This window comes from Corythoichthys intestinalis, chromosome 16, assembly GCF_030265065.1.
Source record: "Corythoichthys intestinalis isolate RoL2023-P3 chromosome 16, ASM3026506v1, whole genome shotgun sequence".
Taxonomy (NCBI): domain Eukaryota; kingdom Metazoa; phylum Chordata; class Actinopteri; order Syngnathiformes; family Syngnathidae; genus Corythoichthys; species Corythoichthys intestinalis.
The window spans coordinates 51,424,437-51,441,751 of NC_080410.1; the positions used below are offsets into that span (position 1 = coordinate 51,424,437).

At 40.5% G+C, this 17,315-nt stretch overlaps 1 protein-coding gene across 1 annotated transcript in view; it reads right to left on the reverse strand.

The window, feature by feature from the left end:
- The window catches only part of shank1 (SH3 and multiple ankyrin repeat domains 1), a 90,192-nt gene extending 79,419 nt beyond the window's left edge, over nt 1–10,773 (reverse strand). Inside the window, exons 1-3 of the mRNA XM_057860695.1 lie at nt 10,596–10,773; nt 3,303–3,484; nt 1,059–1,520 (exon numbers count right to left, since the gene is read on the reverse strand). Of these exons, the coding sequence (XP_057716678.1) occupies nt 1,059–1,520; nt 3,303–3,484; nt 10,596–10,773 (822 nt within the window). The remainder of the gene's footprint in view (nt 1–1,058; nt 1,521–3,302; nt 3,485–10,595) is intronic.
- Nucleotides 10,774–17,315: the final 6,542 nt, after the last annotated feature.

The following is a 17,315-nucleotide window of genomic DNA, read 5'->3' on the forward strand; positions in this document are numbered from 1 at the left end:
CAATTTCCAACATCGTATCTTTGTGAAGCGGGCTTCTGTCAGTCTCCCATCACACATCGCACTTTACATTACGGGGCTAAAAACAAATGTTACTTTATATTTGCTGTATTTTTCTGCCGCACTTTGCCGGTGTTCTGACAAATTTTGCATGCGTGTAATGTTAAAAATGGCCGCGAATGCAGCGATTCCAAAGTAAAAACTACAAACTTTCTTTAAAGAAAAGAATATTAACTTACATTTGCCATGTTAGCTGCACACAACAACTGCACGCCACTCTCTCACTTAACGAATTAGCCGTGTCGTTAAGCATTATTTTAAGCCATTTTCATGTTGCACATGTATGTTTATGATGTAAATAGTTTTTTTAGCACCGTTGGATAACGTTGAGACAACTTGAGAGTCCAACTGAATATAAAAGAGGGCTTTTTCACCACCAAAAAAGCTTTAGGAGCAAAACTTTATAAGGGTGCAAAATTTGACAACACCGGTCAGTGAAAAAAAGACCCAAAATACACCGGTCCGTGGTGCAAAAAAGGTTGGGGACCCCTGCCCTAGACGTCTGATCCATTTTGACTGGGAGGAATGTTCATTCGCCCCTCCCAGTCTAAATGGACTGGACATCTAGCACCGTCAATGGCAGGCAATGAGTGCCCTGTAAGGGTTAAAAATGTTTAAAAATCATACTTCGTGCAGGGAATGTTAGAGTGACCGAAAATGATGCTTTTAGGGCCTCTTGTCGCTTTCCGTTTCCCCTCTCGTACTGATTTTTCCGCATGAAGAGCTTTTAAGCGGCTGTCGCTGAGGGCAATCCAGTACTTTGTTTTTGTGGGAGGCCACCTTCAATGTCCGGAGAAGTCCTCGGGGCCAAATAAACGCCGGTCGTCGCGCTTCATCCCGAGGACGGGGCGTCTGTGGCCGTCACAGGCGGCGAACGTGTCTGTTTTGTAACGTTTGGCGGGCACGCAAATGCTTTGTGTTGTTGCCACGGTTACAACAAGCGAAGCTGGCAAAAAGAAGTAAAAAAAAGCGTCGGCGTTTTGGCCTCGGCATCCACTCACCGTTTGTTTGATGTCCGGAATGCCGATGCGGAACACCATCATGGCGATGTGGGCGTCCTCAGAGGGCGGCCCGGAAGCGGACGCGCGCTCCTTCGGCCTCCGCTGCTGCGGATTGGCCGGTGGCGGACGGGCGGGGTTGGCCGAGTAGGGGTTGGACGCACGTCCCGGGTTGCTTTTGGCCGGGCGGCCGCCGTCCAGATCACCGTTCTCTTCCCCTCCGTCCTCGTCTTCCTCCATCTCCTCCTCCTCCTCCTCTTCTTCCTCCTCCTCTTCCTCCTCTTCGTCCTCCGCCCCCGGGTACGGGTGTCGGCTGTTTCCCAGCATCCTCTGTAGGTCCTTGTCGCCGGACGGCGGGCTGAAGGGCATCGTCAAGGCGATGGCGAGGGAGGCGTCGACGCCATCGTTCCCGGGGTGACTCTGCACGGAAGAGATGGAGTCGACGGAAGTACTGATGAAGCTCCTCTTTAAAGAGAAAAAAAGAAGTAAAGTAGTTGTCAGGGAAATTCAGTTTTGAACTCCAGACAAGTGTCAACTCGATAGCTTGATAAGAAATGAATCAGACCCCAACCATGGATTGCTTGCTTCGAAGACTTTATGAACAAGAACTCTCGGGTACAGACGCGGAGCTACGCACAAAGCATCCTCTCCGCATGTGGACAAAAGAGAAATGCAGGGCATGCCTCTACAGTGGGGCAAATAAGTATTTAGTCAACCACTAATTGTGCAAGTTCTCCCACTTGAAAATATTAAAGAGGCCTGTAATTGTCAACATGGGTAAACCTCAACCATGAGAGACAGAATGTGGAAAAAAAACCCAGAAAATCACATTGTTTGATTTTTAAAGAATTTATTTGCAAATCATGGTGGAAAATAAGTACTTGGTCAATACCAAAAGTTCATCTCAATACTTTGTTATGTATGGCAATAACAAAGGCCAAACGTTTTCTGTAACTCTTCACAAGCTTTTCACACACTGTTGCTGGTATTTTGGCCCATTCTTCCATGCAGATCTCTTCTAGAGCAGTGATGTTTTTGGGCCGTCTTTACGCAACACGGACTTTCCACTCCTTCCACAGATTTTCTATGGGGGTGAGATCTGGGGACTGGCTAGGCCACTTCAGGACCTTGAAATGCTTCTTACGAAGCCACTCCTTTGGTGCCCTGGCTGCATGTTTGGGATCATTGTCATGCTGAAAGACCCAGCCACGTCTCATCTTCAGTGCCCTTGCTGATGGAAGGAAATTTTCACTCACAATCTCTCGATACATGGCCCCATTCATTTTTTTTCCTTTACTCGGATTAGTCGTCCTGGTCCCTATGCAGAAAAACAGCCCCAAATCATGATGTTTCCACCCCCATGCTTCACAGTGGGTATGGTGTTCTTCAGATGCAATTCAGTATTCTTTCTCCTCCAAACACGAGAACCTGTGTTTCTACCAAAAAGTTCTATTTTGGTTTCAGCTGACCATAACACATTCTCCCAGTCCTCTTCTGGATCATCCAAATGCTCTCTAGCGAAACGCAGACGGGCCTGGACGTGTACTTTCTTCAGCAGGGGGACACGTCTAGCAGTGCAGGTCCCTGGCGGCACATTGTGTAACGAATAGTAGCCTTTGTTACTGTGGTCCCAGCTCTCTGTAGGTCATTCACTAGGTCCCCCAGTGTGGTTCTGGGATTTTTGCTCACTGTTCTTGTGATCATTTTGACGCCACGGGGTGAGAAGGGAGTTGAAAGTCCGTGTTGCCCAATGACAGCCCCAAAAACTCACTGCTCTAGAGGAGAATTGCATGGAGGAATGGGCCAAAATACCAGTAACAGTGTGTGAAAAGCTTGTGAAGAGTTACAGAAAACGTTTGGCCTCTTTTATTGCCAACAAAGGGTACATAACAAAGTATTAAGATGAACATTTGGTATTGACCAAATACTTATTTTCCACCATGATTTGCAAATAAATTCTTTAAAAATCAAACAATGTGATTTTCTGTTCCCCCCCCCCCCCCACACACACATTCTGTCTCTCATGGTTGAGGTTTACCCATGTTGACAATTACAGGCCTCTCTAATATTTTCAAGTGGGAGAACTTGCACAATTAATGGTTGACTAAATACATATTTGGCCCACTGTATATATTTTGTTGTTGCGTCATCTTCTGGTTGGATGAATCTCGTTGGAAAAGGCTGCTGGACGACAAACTATGGCAACAGTAAAAGGTGCGTCCCATTCAAGTGTCCTAAATGTCTTACATTGACCCCTTTACTGCTGTATATTCCTAATGTCAGGGGTGCCTGCTGCGGCCCTGAATGAGTTTGTCGCGTCTGCCGCTTTATATGCGGCCGTGTCAAACAAGCGGGCGGGCAAATTGGCCGCTCCACTTTTGGCGGCGGGAAAGTGGGCCGACACATTTTCTGGAACTTTCCCAAATGTCCTGGGGACAGAGATGAGGAAAAGGTACGGCTGTCCTAAATAGATGCCCGTGCGGTGTGATGAAGATGCGCGACTTTTGGCTTCGTTTTGCTCGGCGGTCGGCCTTCCCTCATATTTTAGCTTCCGCTTCGACTAATCTATGATTACGTATGAATGAATCCTTGTTGTCCTCGGCGCGCGGACTACCTTTTTTTGCATTTGAAAATGAGCCTACCTTCCGCTAACCCCCTCTCGATGGTTCAGCGGGGTTAATACGCTTTTTAAAATGCGAAGGCGCTAACGATTTGACCCCTCGCCGAAAACGGGGTCCCCGAGGAGGCTCATTGAAGCCAGAGATGGATGACTGCGAGATTAGAGAGCGGAGATTACCGTGGCTACTTTGAAGTTTCCGTGGCTTTCTTTATCCGTTCGGGGAAAGTGGCCGTCGACGTAAACTCGGCTGTCAGTTTGATGCTCTCGTGCAGATATTTTGACAGTTTACATGACTTAAAAAAAGAATAGTGACTAGGGTCGTGACAAAATATCGAAATGGTGATGTATTGTGATACTTTGTATCCCAAAAGGTTATAGATATGCTCCTGCCAGGAATCGAGATATCGTTTCTGGGATCTGGGCTATTTGCAGGCCATGACATTGACTGGATGAGTCTTTCTCCAAGGAATGCTTGAACAGTTTTAGCTCTGTGGCATGCATTGTCATCTTGGAAAATGACAAACATATTTTCAATTGAAGGGATAAGAAAGCTGTCTAAAATTTCAATGTCAACTTGCGCATTTATTGAAGATTTAATCACAGCCATCTCCCCAGTGCCTTTGCCAGACATGCAGCCCCATATCATCTAGGAGTGAGGGAATTTTGATGTCTTCTTCATAGAGGTGGGAATCTTTGGGCACTCAACGATTCGATTACGATTACGATTCAGAGGCTCCGATTCGATTATAAATCGATTATTGATGATATGTTGTGTTTGATAGAACAATATGTCTATATGCTGCCATAGCAGTTTCATGGCACATTAAGCCCCCGAACAATTTTTAATTTGTCCGTTTTACCCTGGAGACCCCGTTTACAGACACCTTATTTGTTTCAACCCAGCCATAAAAAGAAAATAATTATATTTATTAGGGCTGTCAAATTATTAAAATTTTTAATCGAGTTAATCACAGCTTAAGAATGAATTAATCGTAATTAATCGCAATTCAAACCATCTATAAAATATGCCATATTTTTCTGTAAATTATTGTTGGAATGGAAAGATAAGACACTAGACGGATATATACTTTCAACATACTATACGTAAGTACTGTATTTATTATAACAATAAATCAACAAGATGGCATTAACAGTATTAACATTCTGATCAAGCGATCCATGGATAGAAAGACTTGTAGTTCTTAAAAGATAAATGTTAGTACAAGTTATAGATTTTTTATATTAAAACCCCTCTTAATGTTTTCGTTTTAATAAAATTTGTAAAATTTTCAAACAAAAAATTAACTAGTAGCTCGCCATTGTTGATGTTAATAATTACACAATGCTCATGGTGCTGAAACCCATAAAATCAGTCGCTCCCAAGCGCCAGCAGAGGGCGACAAAACATCAAAAAACACAAGTAACAAATGGACATGACACTGCTGTCATTCTAATCTGTTTGAGCGGGGCATGTGCGTAAAATGCGTCAAATATTTTAACTTTTAAAAATTAATTACTGCCCGTTAACGCGATAATTTTGACAGCCCTAATATTTATAAATCGAAATGTCTGTCATTTTTAGCTTAGAATCATTAATTGATGAAATTGAAATTGAAAGTGTCTGTAAATAGATCATGGATATCTACCTCATAACTATTGCTTGATTGTATTATTTTTGTCACTGTCAAATTTCCCCCGGTTTTTTAGATGATAAACGATCCAAACAAAGAAAAATTGAGAGAAAAAAAATGCTTAAAAGGTTAAATATTTGAAAAAGAACATCTCGACCCTTACTATATTACCGTGTTTCACCCATAAAATCCTCAAATGGAGTTTTTGGATTGAAACAAGGCAAGTACATGATAATATCTCGTTAAAATCATGACGTCTTTAATTATTATTATTATTATTTTTTTTAATCTTTATTTAATCAGGCAGTCTCATTGAGATTAATATATTTTTTACAAGAGAGGCCTGAGTACAAAGAAACATTCACAAATATCAAACAACACAAAATACACTAACGGAAACGGTTACAATAATCAGTAAAAACATCAGACAATAGAGATTTAAAATCACCAAGATGAATGATTGACTGTAGTTTAAGAGTAGTTTGCAATTTGTTCCATTTAAGAGGAGCATAGTAGCTAAAGCCAGTTCTGCCCACATTAGTGCGAGTGAATGGAATGTTTAGGGTTAAGTACCGGTAGTTGGATGATCGTGTTTTGTAGTTACTGGATTTGAATGACAGGAGAGATGTGAGTAGTTCGGAAGTTTGCACAGTAAAGCCTTATAGATGAATAACATGATATGGATATTTCTTCTGTGAGGACCAACCAACGTTTTGATAAAGGGTACAATGATGAGTGTAGAAATTGCCATTGGTGATGAAACGTAGTGCACTGTGATAGACCGGGTTTAACTGTTGAAGAGTTGATGGAGCTGCATGACAGTACAAGATGTCCCCATAATCGAGAACAGAAACAAAAGAAGACAATACAGTGGTACCTCTACATACGATCACTTCGACACACGATCTTTTCGACATCCGACGTAAAATTTGAGCCGCCATTTGTTTCTACATCCGACGAGTTGCTCGAAATACGACGACATGACAGCACTGCAAACGAACGCACGGTGGATTTTCTTGTGTGAGAAATCAACACAGTTTTCAAAAAAAGTTGATACAGTTGGAGAAACAAGGAAAAAAGCGATGCTTACCTTTGAAATGAAGATGCAAGTTATAGAAAAATATGAGCTTGGGGTGCGCGTCCCTGAACTGGCTCAACAATACAGCTCCATGGTCCTCTTCCGACCACCGTTCGCCACTATTTATAAGTTAAGGTGACAATTATTATTGTGGTAACATTGCCAAGGAAATCGCCAGCTTCGTCACGTTTTTATCATTTATTTAAGAACTTATCCAACACAAAACGCCCATTGTCTTAAGCAGTTGACCGCTCTCAAGAAAACGAAAGTATTATCTCTACCGCACCGACCTATCTCACTGAGACGTCACCTTCGCGGTGCGTTCAGGGACAGTAAAAAGTGTCCGCCATATTACAATCCGATTCGTTACATTATTTACAGGAATAATTATTAATTATTCTTCTTATTATTATATTATTCTGAATTATTTATTTATAACTTATTTGTTTTTCTATGTTTAATTGCCATTTGTAACAGTGCCAGCAGTATTTATTAAGAATTTAGTGTATGTTTTTAGGCTTTGGAACGAATTAATGGAATTATAATGTATTCCTATGGGAAAATCCTGCTCGACATACGACCATTTCGACTTACAAACAAGGTCCTGGAACGAATTAAATTCGTATGTAGAGGTACCACTGTACAATGTTATTTTTCGGTTAGAAGTTGACAGACAGCCTTTGATTCTATACAGGAAGCTAAATTTAAATTTAAGTTTACGGACTAGATGATGAATATGAGTTTTGAATGATAAATTACTGTCAATCCAAATTCCTAAGTATTTGTATGAATCAACGAGAGTAATTTGAGTACCAATTAGGGATTTGATTCCGGGTAAGTCATTGTCAGTAATAGTGGAAGTGGAGAAAACCATGTATTTAGTTTTTTCAGCATTTAAAACTAATCTGTGATTATGAAGAGATATTTGTAAGCTATCAAAAGCAGTCTGTAAATGAGTCAGAGCTAGAGATGGGGAAGAACCGGGCGCGTATAGAATACAATCATCAGCAAAAAAGTGGACATTACAATATTGATTAGGAAGAAAAATATTGTTAATGTATAACGTAAAAAGGAGTGGTCCAAGAACAGACCCCTGCGGTACCCCATTTTTAATAGTAAGTGGACTTGATTGAACACCGTCAGCAGCAACAGTTTGTATTCTGTCTGTAAGGTAGGACTTAAACCAGTTGAGGGCATTAACGTCTAAACCTATGGCCTGCAGTTTATGAAGTAGAATTTTATGATCAACAGTATCGAATGCTTTTGAAAGATCAATGAAAAGAGCAGCACAGAACTGTTTATTATCAAGAAAGGAGACAATGTTATTTAGGACAGAAACTGAAGCTGTAATTGTACTGTGACCTGGGCGAAAACCAGACTGTTCTGGCTGAAGCATGTTAGATGAGTCAAAAAAAAGAATGTAGTTGAGAATTGATCAATGGTTCAAGAATTTTGGATAAAAACAGACGCTTGGATATTGGACGGTAATTACTGAGGTCAGAGAAATCACCATTTTTATGTAGCGGGATTACAGTAGCAGTTTTCCAAGGGGGTGGGATGATGCCGGAATGAAGGGTTTGGTTAAAAATGTGAGCTAAATATGGACTGATAAGAACTGCACTTAATTGAAGAAGATATGGATCTAGATGGCCTGCACCAGCATTTTTGGAAGCCTTCCCTTTCCTCAAAATTTTAAAAACATCAGAACTTTGAAATAAGGAGAATTTAAGGACTATACTCTCTCATGTTCTCACCTCGAGTTAGGGTTTAGGGGTTTAAAAAAATAGAATTTTTTTGGTAAATGCCCTCCTGTTCAAAACTTTTCTTCCCATACAAAATTGAGATTTCCAATGATGTATCACACATGCATATGGGACAATCTTGAAATTTGGCCAAATTGGGGGCGTCAGAGTGGAACTTCAAGTCACCTGAGTGTTGTCCGCCAAATATATTTAAAAAAAAAAAAATGTAAAAACCTGATCCTTGTCACCTGATTCCGATCCTCTGAAAAATGGCCTTATCGGACCGATTTCCGATCACGTGATCGGATCAGGGATATCCATTCATTTTATTTAATTCCCATAATTTGCAACTATAAATGGCACCTGACTATAAACCAGTACTTCTCAAATAGTGGAGCTAAAGGCAGGAATGGCGCATGTGTACAGCTTTTTTACCGTAATAGAATAACGTGCCATTGCACATCCACTCAGTGGGTGACAGTGGCGCGCTCATTTTCAGAGTGCGCAGTACTTTTGAACCAAACAATTGCACACAGCAAAGAGCACTGGAGATATGAAAAGCTAAGATGAGGAAATATGAAAAAACGTATGTAGCATTTAGCGTTGAGCTTTGACTTTTAATACAGTGAGAGATGAGGAAAGACCTGTCTGTCTATGGTGTCTAAAAAGGTTTGCAGCGGACAGCGGGAAACCAAATCAATGAAGACGTCACTTAAAGACATTAGACCCCAATCACATTGATAAGCCACTTGATTTTTTTCAGCGAAAACAGGACAGGACAGCTGTCCTAGATCAATGTCAGACGAGTTTACTACTCAGTCATATAGGCCAAGGCGACAGTCCAGCCACACCCAATACTGCCACCAGAGGACAGTGTATTCGCTATCGTTAAACAAAATACAATCCTTTTGGACTTTTTGGATAGTTATTTTTTTAAAAGATTTAATTCCGACTTACACGAAAATTGGGGTTACGTCGCCAGCGTAGGAACAGAACTTGTTCGTAACGTGTACATATTACAGAATAGGAGTGGGAACCTCTTGGTACCTCACGATACGATACGATTTCTGATACAATGCTCACGATAACGATGATCTGACGATACGGCGATACAACGATTATCGATATATTGGTCAGGAAATCATTCTAGGATAGTACAAACAACTAATAAACAGGAAAAAAAAGTTTCTGCTGTGAATTGGAATGAGTTTATCACTGGCAGACGTCCAATCCATTTGAAGTGGGAGGGATGGCAGCGAATGAACTTCGCTGCCATCCCTCCCACTTCAAACAGATTGAACGTCTATGGCTGTCAGTGGCAGTCAATGCCAGGCAATTAGGTAATTTTAGGCCATTAAAGGTCTCACTGGAACAGGTTCTTCAGGCAACCATCTTTGTAAATCTCACCTGAATGGCACCAATCAAAGGTTCCAGCATCATCACCTTGTCAAGAGTCAAGAATCTGCATTGGACAAGGAGTAAAGAATCTGCATTGGACAAGGTGTCAAGAGCCAAGAGTCTGCATTGGACAAGGTGATGATGCTTGAACTTTTGTTTGGTGCCATTCCAGTGAGATTTACAAAGATGGTTGCCTGAAGAAGACATCAAAATTCCCTCAGTCCTTGATGATGTAGGGAGATGGCTGTGGTTAAATCTTATTAAATTTCAAGAGTTTACATTGAAATTTTAGACATTTTAGATTTCTTATCCCTTCAATTGAAAATATCTTTGTCATTTTCCAAGATGACAGTGCATCATGCCACAGAGCTAAAACCGTTAAAGCAGTCCTTGGAGAAAGACTTATCCAGTCAATGTCATGGCCTACAAATAGCCCAGATCCCAAACCTATTGATAACCTGTGGTGGAAAGATTGACACCTTTTTAAAACGATATCTCGATTCTTGGCAGGAGCATATCGATAACCTTTTGGGATACAAAGTATCACGACATATCACCATTTCGATATTTTGTCACACCCCTATTACAGAACATATTCAATCCTTTCAAAAACAGTAGACAGCTATTCAAAAGCTGACACGAGTGACTATTTTTTGTAATAAAACAAAGCTTTGGCAGGTGTGTGCAATGTTAAGCCTTTCTGCTCACTGAACGGCAATATGAAATGTTTTCAAATATCGAGCGTCAGCTCGGCGGTCCCGGGAGCGACTCTCGGCGGACCGTGACTCATCGGAACCGTCCCGACAAGAAACCCACAAGACATCAGCACCTCTGACGCACTACCAAAGCATAGAGTCCCACCACCGAGACGCGAGGGGGTGTCTGAGAGTACACAATGACGCCACCCGGGACTATTTTTTACATTTGAGGATGTCAAAAAGGGGAGCTGGCGTTGTCATCACGTGGCGATTAAAAGACTCCGCGTCACCCGCTGCAATAACAATGCCGGTGATGAAATTATGACACATCTACAACTAAGTAATAAGACAAAACTCTTGACTATAGTTTTACCCCTTCGAGCAGCCTCCGACCCGACCCGGCTCGACCTGCGTGCCAGATTGTTCCTATCCTCTGGAGATGGCGGCGCGGTCCGCCGAGAACTGGGCAGGCCCGCAAATAGCCTCCTAATTAACGGGCCGGGCTCTAGAGGCGCCGATGAAACACGATTTTTGCCGGGGTTCTCATCCATAAGTCAGCCACGATGGGCATCGCCACAGGCATCGACATATGAAGCGCTGTGAAATATTAACGCAAAACAAAAAGGGGACACGGACACAAATGAATATGGCCTTCTTTTCAAGACAAACGGGGTCATTTGTATTTTTTCAAAGGCCTCCATAAAATTGAATTGTATTTCCAATGTACAGTGGTATGAAAAAGTATCTGAACCTTTTGGAATTTCTAACATTTCTGCATAAAATCTTCAAATGTGAGCTGATCTTTGTCAAAATCACACAGATGAAAAAACAGTGTCTGCTTGAACTAAAACCACCCAAACATTTATAGGTTTTCATACTTTGATGAGTAAAGTTGCAAACTGACAGAAGGGGGGAAAATAAGTAAGTGAACCCCCTGCCTAAGGAGACGTAAAGAGCAATTGAAACCAATTTCTACCAAAAATTTTAAGTCAGGTGTGTGCCCAATCACGGATGAGTGGTTTAAAGCTGCCCTGCCCACTATATAACACACACCTGGTAAGAACAGTCATGATGAGAAGCATTGTCTGATGTGCCTCGGTCAAAAAAACTGTCTTAAGGGTTGTTGAGTTGTATAAAGCTGGGAAAGGATACAAAACCATCTCTAAAAGTCTGGATGTTCATCAATCGACAGAGATGTTGTCTACAAAAGAAGAGAGTTTGGCACTGTTGCATCTCTCCCAAGGAGTGGCCATTGACCAAAGATGACGGCAAGAGTTCAGCGCAGAATACTCAGAGAGGTAAAAAAAGAACCCTGGAGTGTCTGCTAAAGACCTACAGAAATCACTGGCACAGTCCATTATCTCTGTGCACACATCACCTATATATAAAACTATGGCCAAGAATGGTGTTCATTGGAGGACTCCACGGACGTGCAGTCTAAAGAAACATTATTACTCATTTAATGTTCGCATAAAGGCATTTGGACACTCCGCAGAAGTTTGGGCAAAATATTTTGTGGACTGATGAAACCAAAGTTGAATTGTTTGGGAGTAACATACAACGTCATGTGTGGAGGAAAACTGGAGCATCATAATTTGGGGCTGTTTTGCGGCCTCAGAGCCTGGACAACTTGCAATCATTAATGGAAGAATGAATTCAAAAGTTTTGCAGGAAAACCTGAGGCTGTCTGTCAGACAGTTGAAGCTAAAAAGAGGATGGATGTTGTAACAAAACTATGATCCAAAACACAGAAGTAAATCAACTTCAGAATGGTTTCAGGAGAACAAAATACACGTTTTGGAGTGGCCAAGTCAAAGTCCAGACTTGAACCCCATTTAGATGCTGTGGCATGACCTAAAGACAGAGATTCATCCCAGGAATCTGATTGAACTAAAGAAGGTTTGTAGAGAAGAATTGGCCAATATTAGTCCTGATCGATGTGCCAGACTGATCTACAGCTACAGGAAGCATCTGGTTGAAATTACTGTTGCAAAATCGGGGGCCACAAAATATTAAATGTGATGGTTCACTTACTTATTTTCCCCCTTCCGTCATTGTTTGCATACTATCCTAATTAAAATATGAAAACCTATAAATCTTTGGGTGGTTTTAGTTAAAGCAGACACTGTTTTTTTCATCTGTGTGATTTTGACAAAGATCAGATCACATTTGATGGAGATTTTATGCAGAAATGTGAGAAATTCCAAAAGGTTCAGAAACTTTTTCATACCACTGTATGGGGCCAAAAGTTAGAAAACGAGGCAATGAAGCCTTCAACGCTGCTTCGGCACATAGAGACTAAACAACCTGGAGTAATGGATAAACCTTTGAATTTTTTTAAACAAAAAGCGCAGTCATGAAGGACAGAAACAATTAGTGATGGCCATCAAATCAACAGAAGCAAATGCACCGAGAGCAGCATACCTCATGGTGAAATGTAATGCTGAAGCCAAGAAACCTTTAACGATTGGAGAAGAACTTATGCCTGCGACCAAGGACATTTACCTTCAAGTTTTAGGAGAGGCCATGTTTAAAAAAAGGTTGATTCAGCAGCTGGTGAATTACATTTTCCCTATACTTAACTCATTTGCTCTCAAAAACGTATAAATACGTTCTATTTTTAATTGTTTCAGTGTCCCAAAGATGTATTTATACGTCCGCTATCTTAAATCCTACGAATGCTAGCGTATTTACAATTTTCAAAGTCAAATCGCTCACACATGACTCCACAAACTGTAGCTCTAAACTTAATGACAAATGCATACTAAAGCAGGGTGGTAAACCGAAAATTTACCGTCACCGAAATTCTTTACGATGACCGACGTAATTTTGACCATGTCGGTAAATTCGGTAATTTAATAAAACAAGAAAATATAGTCTTTTCATCCCGCTTTGACGCTGTGTTGTTCGGCTATGTTCATTCCCCTTTAAGAAAGCAGACAGTGTGCTTACGTATGGAGTCACGTGGTTTTCAGGAAGCCAAACAAACAGAAGTCCGGTAGGCTAACGCTAGCGGCTAACGCCACAAGTAAACGGGATGGAGTCGGGCTTAAGTTAGCTTCGCCAAACTTTCACCCGACATTAAGTAAACTCTTGGCGGGTTCCAGACGGACTTTCACCCGCTTTCCTCCCTGGTTCTCACGATATCAGGAGAGGATGCTTTCAGTGCTTTATTCTGGTAGCCAAGCCACAGGCTAACGCTAGCGGCTAACAGCGGCTACAAATGAACGTGAAAGAGTCTGATAGCGGCTCTAACCTTGTCAAAACGGCTGAAATTAATGAGTGGACTGGGAACGGACTTCATGTAGCAATCATCATGTCGCGTTATTTGGCATCTCTGTGTGATTTCTCTGAAAGGTTTCATGATGGTAAAGCACTCAGCATAAAGTACAATCCAGTAGTGAAGCCTATATATAATACGACAGTTTAATGGCAACAGCTATTTTTCTGTATGTGTTTGCTTTATTCTGTCATAATAAAACCTTAAATGTTTCATTGGCATCAGAGCAATACAGCTTTAATCTGGTTGTGTCTGTGTAGGGGGGTGCATGTATTAAAAAATGTTTCGGGGAAAAAAAAAGAAAAAAACCTGAAACCTTGACGTAAACACTTGTTTTGAATAATTATTTCACAGCAGCCATTACCAATAAGTTGTCTGAAGTGTACTGTTAAAGCTGCAAGTCATCTAGGTTAGAATAACATGTTTGCACAGTCGTCATGTTGATTTTTATAATGTACATTTTTCAAGTCATACAAGCTTTTAAATAAATAAATTTTCACACTAGAATTCTTATTGTTTACAAGACTTTTTTTTTAAATACTTAATGTTTAGACTGCATATGCAATTTTTAAATTGGAAGCTGGTTAAATAAATTTAATGAGAAACGGTTAATTTGTATTCCATGCATTGATTCAAATTTTCAAATTATATAACAGTCCGCTTGGGCGAATTTATCGTCATTTATCGTTATCGAGGTAAATCTGCTCAATTTATCGTGATACGTACTTAAGGCCATATCGCCCAGCCCTAATGCATACACAAAAATATGTTAGCTGAAAAAACTTACAGCCAAACGAAAGGCCAGCTGCCTTTCATCCATGTCAAACGAGATTCCGCTCCTCAGCCATAAGGCAACAGTCCAGCCAGACCCAACGCTGCCACCAAAGGGGAACTGTATCCTCCATCATTAACCAAATAAAATACTTTTGGACTTTTTGAAAAGTTATTATTTTTCACTCATTTGCTTGCAAAAACGTGTAAATACGTTCTGTTTTAATTGTTTTGTTACATCTTTTGCGTTTTTTTTTTTTTTTTTTGTACATGAGACATCTCTGGGTTCTGATTCAATTTAGCTCCAAAGCACAAAGCTGAAAATCCATTTTAAAGCAATAAAACTGGACACTGAATGGCAGTAGCGCATTTGGTAAGACCCGCAACCCGATTCAATGGCAACAAACGGCCGGGCCGGGGGGCCGGCGGAAGACGACCGAATGGAGAACAACCGAGAGGACGCTCGGAATGCCAGGCGCTGGACGACCGAGCAGAACGACCGGGACCACCAGTGCAGCGGACGATGCCTTTGAGTCCATGCTGCTCACCGAGCAGACCCCGCAGAGACTCAAAAAAATCCATCTTTATGAGACAGGCGGCGATGAGGGAAAAGTTTACCCGGCTGTCGCGGCCACAACAGCGTCATCTCTCAGTTAGGTATGTGTAAATAAATTGTTACTTTGCTATCAAAAGCTCTATTTGTCTTGTTGTTTATGTTATTTTGTAAAAGGAAAACATTATTCAGATGTTTGGGATGTAACTAAAGCAAAAAATAGCTGTGTTAAAGTCAAAGTTATGTTTGAAATGTATGCTCAGTTTCTCTGTTTTTTCATCAGAAATTGGAAAATTGCTCAAACTAAGCTATTTTCTAATGCTGATTTCTAAAGAATGCAAAAAGAAAATTTTGTGCTGCTACCGTTTCGTAGATATTGAGATGAGGGATGTCAAAATTATCGCGTTAACGGGTGGTAATTAATTTTTTAAATTAATCACGTTAAAATTAGGGTTGTTCCGATCATGTTTTTTTGCTCCCGATCCGATCCCGATCGTTTTAGTTTGAGTATCTGCCGATCCCGATATTTCCCGATCAGATTGCTTTTTTTTTTTTTTTTTTTGCTCCCAATTCAATTCCAATCTTTCCCGATAATTTTTCCCAATCATATACATTTTGGCAATACATTAAGAAAAAAATGAATAAAACTTGGACGAATATATACATTCAACATACAATACATAAGTACTGTATTTGTTTATTATGACAATAAATCCTCAAGATGGCATTTACATCATTAACATTCTTTCTGTGAGAGGGATCCACGGATAGAAAGACTTGTAATTCTTAAAGGATAAATGTGACTTTGTATATTGTGACTAAATATTGCCATCTAGTGTATTTGTTGAGCTTTCAGTAAATGATACTGTAGCCATCTGTTCTGCCCAAATGCATGATGGGAAGTGCACCCATGACTGTGCGTAGTGGTACCAATTGATATATCTTCTCTGCGTTGGGAAATAACATAGGGTGTTAAGAAAAAGATCAATTACTACCTTACTTCCCCACATTGCTTTCCACGATGTTTCTAATCGTAGGGAGAGGGATTGTATGGCTTTAGCCAATTAAAAAAAGGCTCCTAAGGCTGCCAAATTTCACTCTACTTATTTTACGCTGCCTTTTAGCTCTATATATAGGTAAATTGGCGCCATTACAGATTGAACTCGACAATGCGTGAGTGGGCCGTGCAGTGCATGTGTTAATTGCGTTAAATATTTTAACGTGATAAATTAAAAAAAAAAAAAAAATTACCGCCGTTAAAGGGATAAATTTGATAACCCTACCTTAAGCCTAAACTAAAGACTCTGGATGAGTGTAACATTATGTCTGTAACGTTAAATACAATTAGAAAACGACTTATATAAGAAAAATATATATATATTTTAAAAAAAGGCATGTCTGATATTTTTTCGCCGATTCCGATACTTTGAAAATGACGTGATCGGACCCGATCGATCGGGATGCCGATCGATCGGGACATCTCTAGTTAGAATATTTTGACGCAATTAACGCGCATGCCCCGCTCAGATTAAATTGACAGCAGTGTAATGTCCGCTTGTTACTTGTTACCTGTTTTTTGTTGTTTGGCGCCCTCTGCTGGCGCTTGGGTCCAAATGATTTTATGGGTTTAGGGAGTGAGCATGGTGTAATTACATCAACAATGGCGAGCTACTAGTTTATTTTTTGATTGAAAATTTTAATAAAACGAAAACATTAAGAGGGGTTTTAATATAAAATCTCAATAACTTGTACTAACATTTATCTTTTAAGAACTACAAGTTTTTCTATCCATGGATCGCTTTAACAGAATGTTAATGTTGATGCCATCTTGTTGATTTATTGTTATAATAAACAAATACAGTACTTATGTACCGTATGTTGAATGGATATATCCGTCTTGTGTCTTATTCATTCCAACAATAATTTTCAGAAAAATATGGCATATTTTGTAGATGGTTTGAATTGCGATTAATTACGATTAATTTTTAAGCTGTAATTAACTCGATTAAAAATTTTAATCGTTTGACAGCCCTAATTGAGATATTAATTTCGAGTGATAACGTGACTCACAGCTCTGTATGTAGAGACGTTCATAAGTAGAGGTACCACTGGAATGGAGTCTTTGCGATGTGAAAAGTGTGGCAAACAAGTGGAAGCCTTCCTTTCTTGCTGCATACTTGTTCATCCTCGCCATTTCAGAACTAAACGCCCACTGCTGCTGGCACCGCAAGACAAAGGCGTGATAAGCGCGCCGGGGGCGGAAGATCGGACAAGAAGATGCCGTTTTTTTTTTTGTTTGATATGTGTTTCATCGCTGCCATCTACTGGTGATTATGTGGCAACAAAATGGTTTCTGTGCTCGAAATGGACAGAAAAACAGAAGATGCAATTTAGGGATATTGTGTGGGAATGCTTTGCCTGTTTCTGTAGATTTAAGTCACTTCCTGTAAGTTTGGGGGCTTTTTCTTCCTTCTTAACTCATTGGCCGC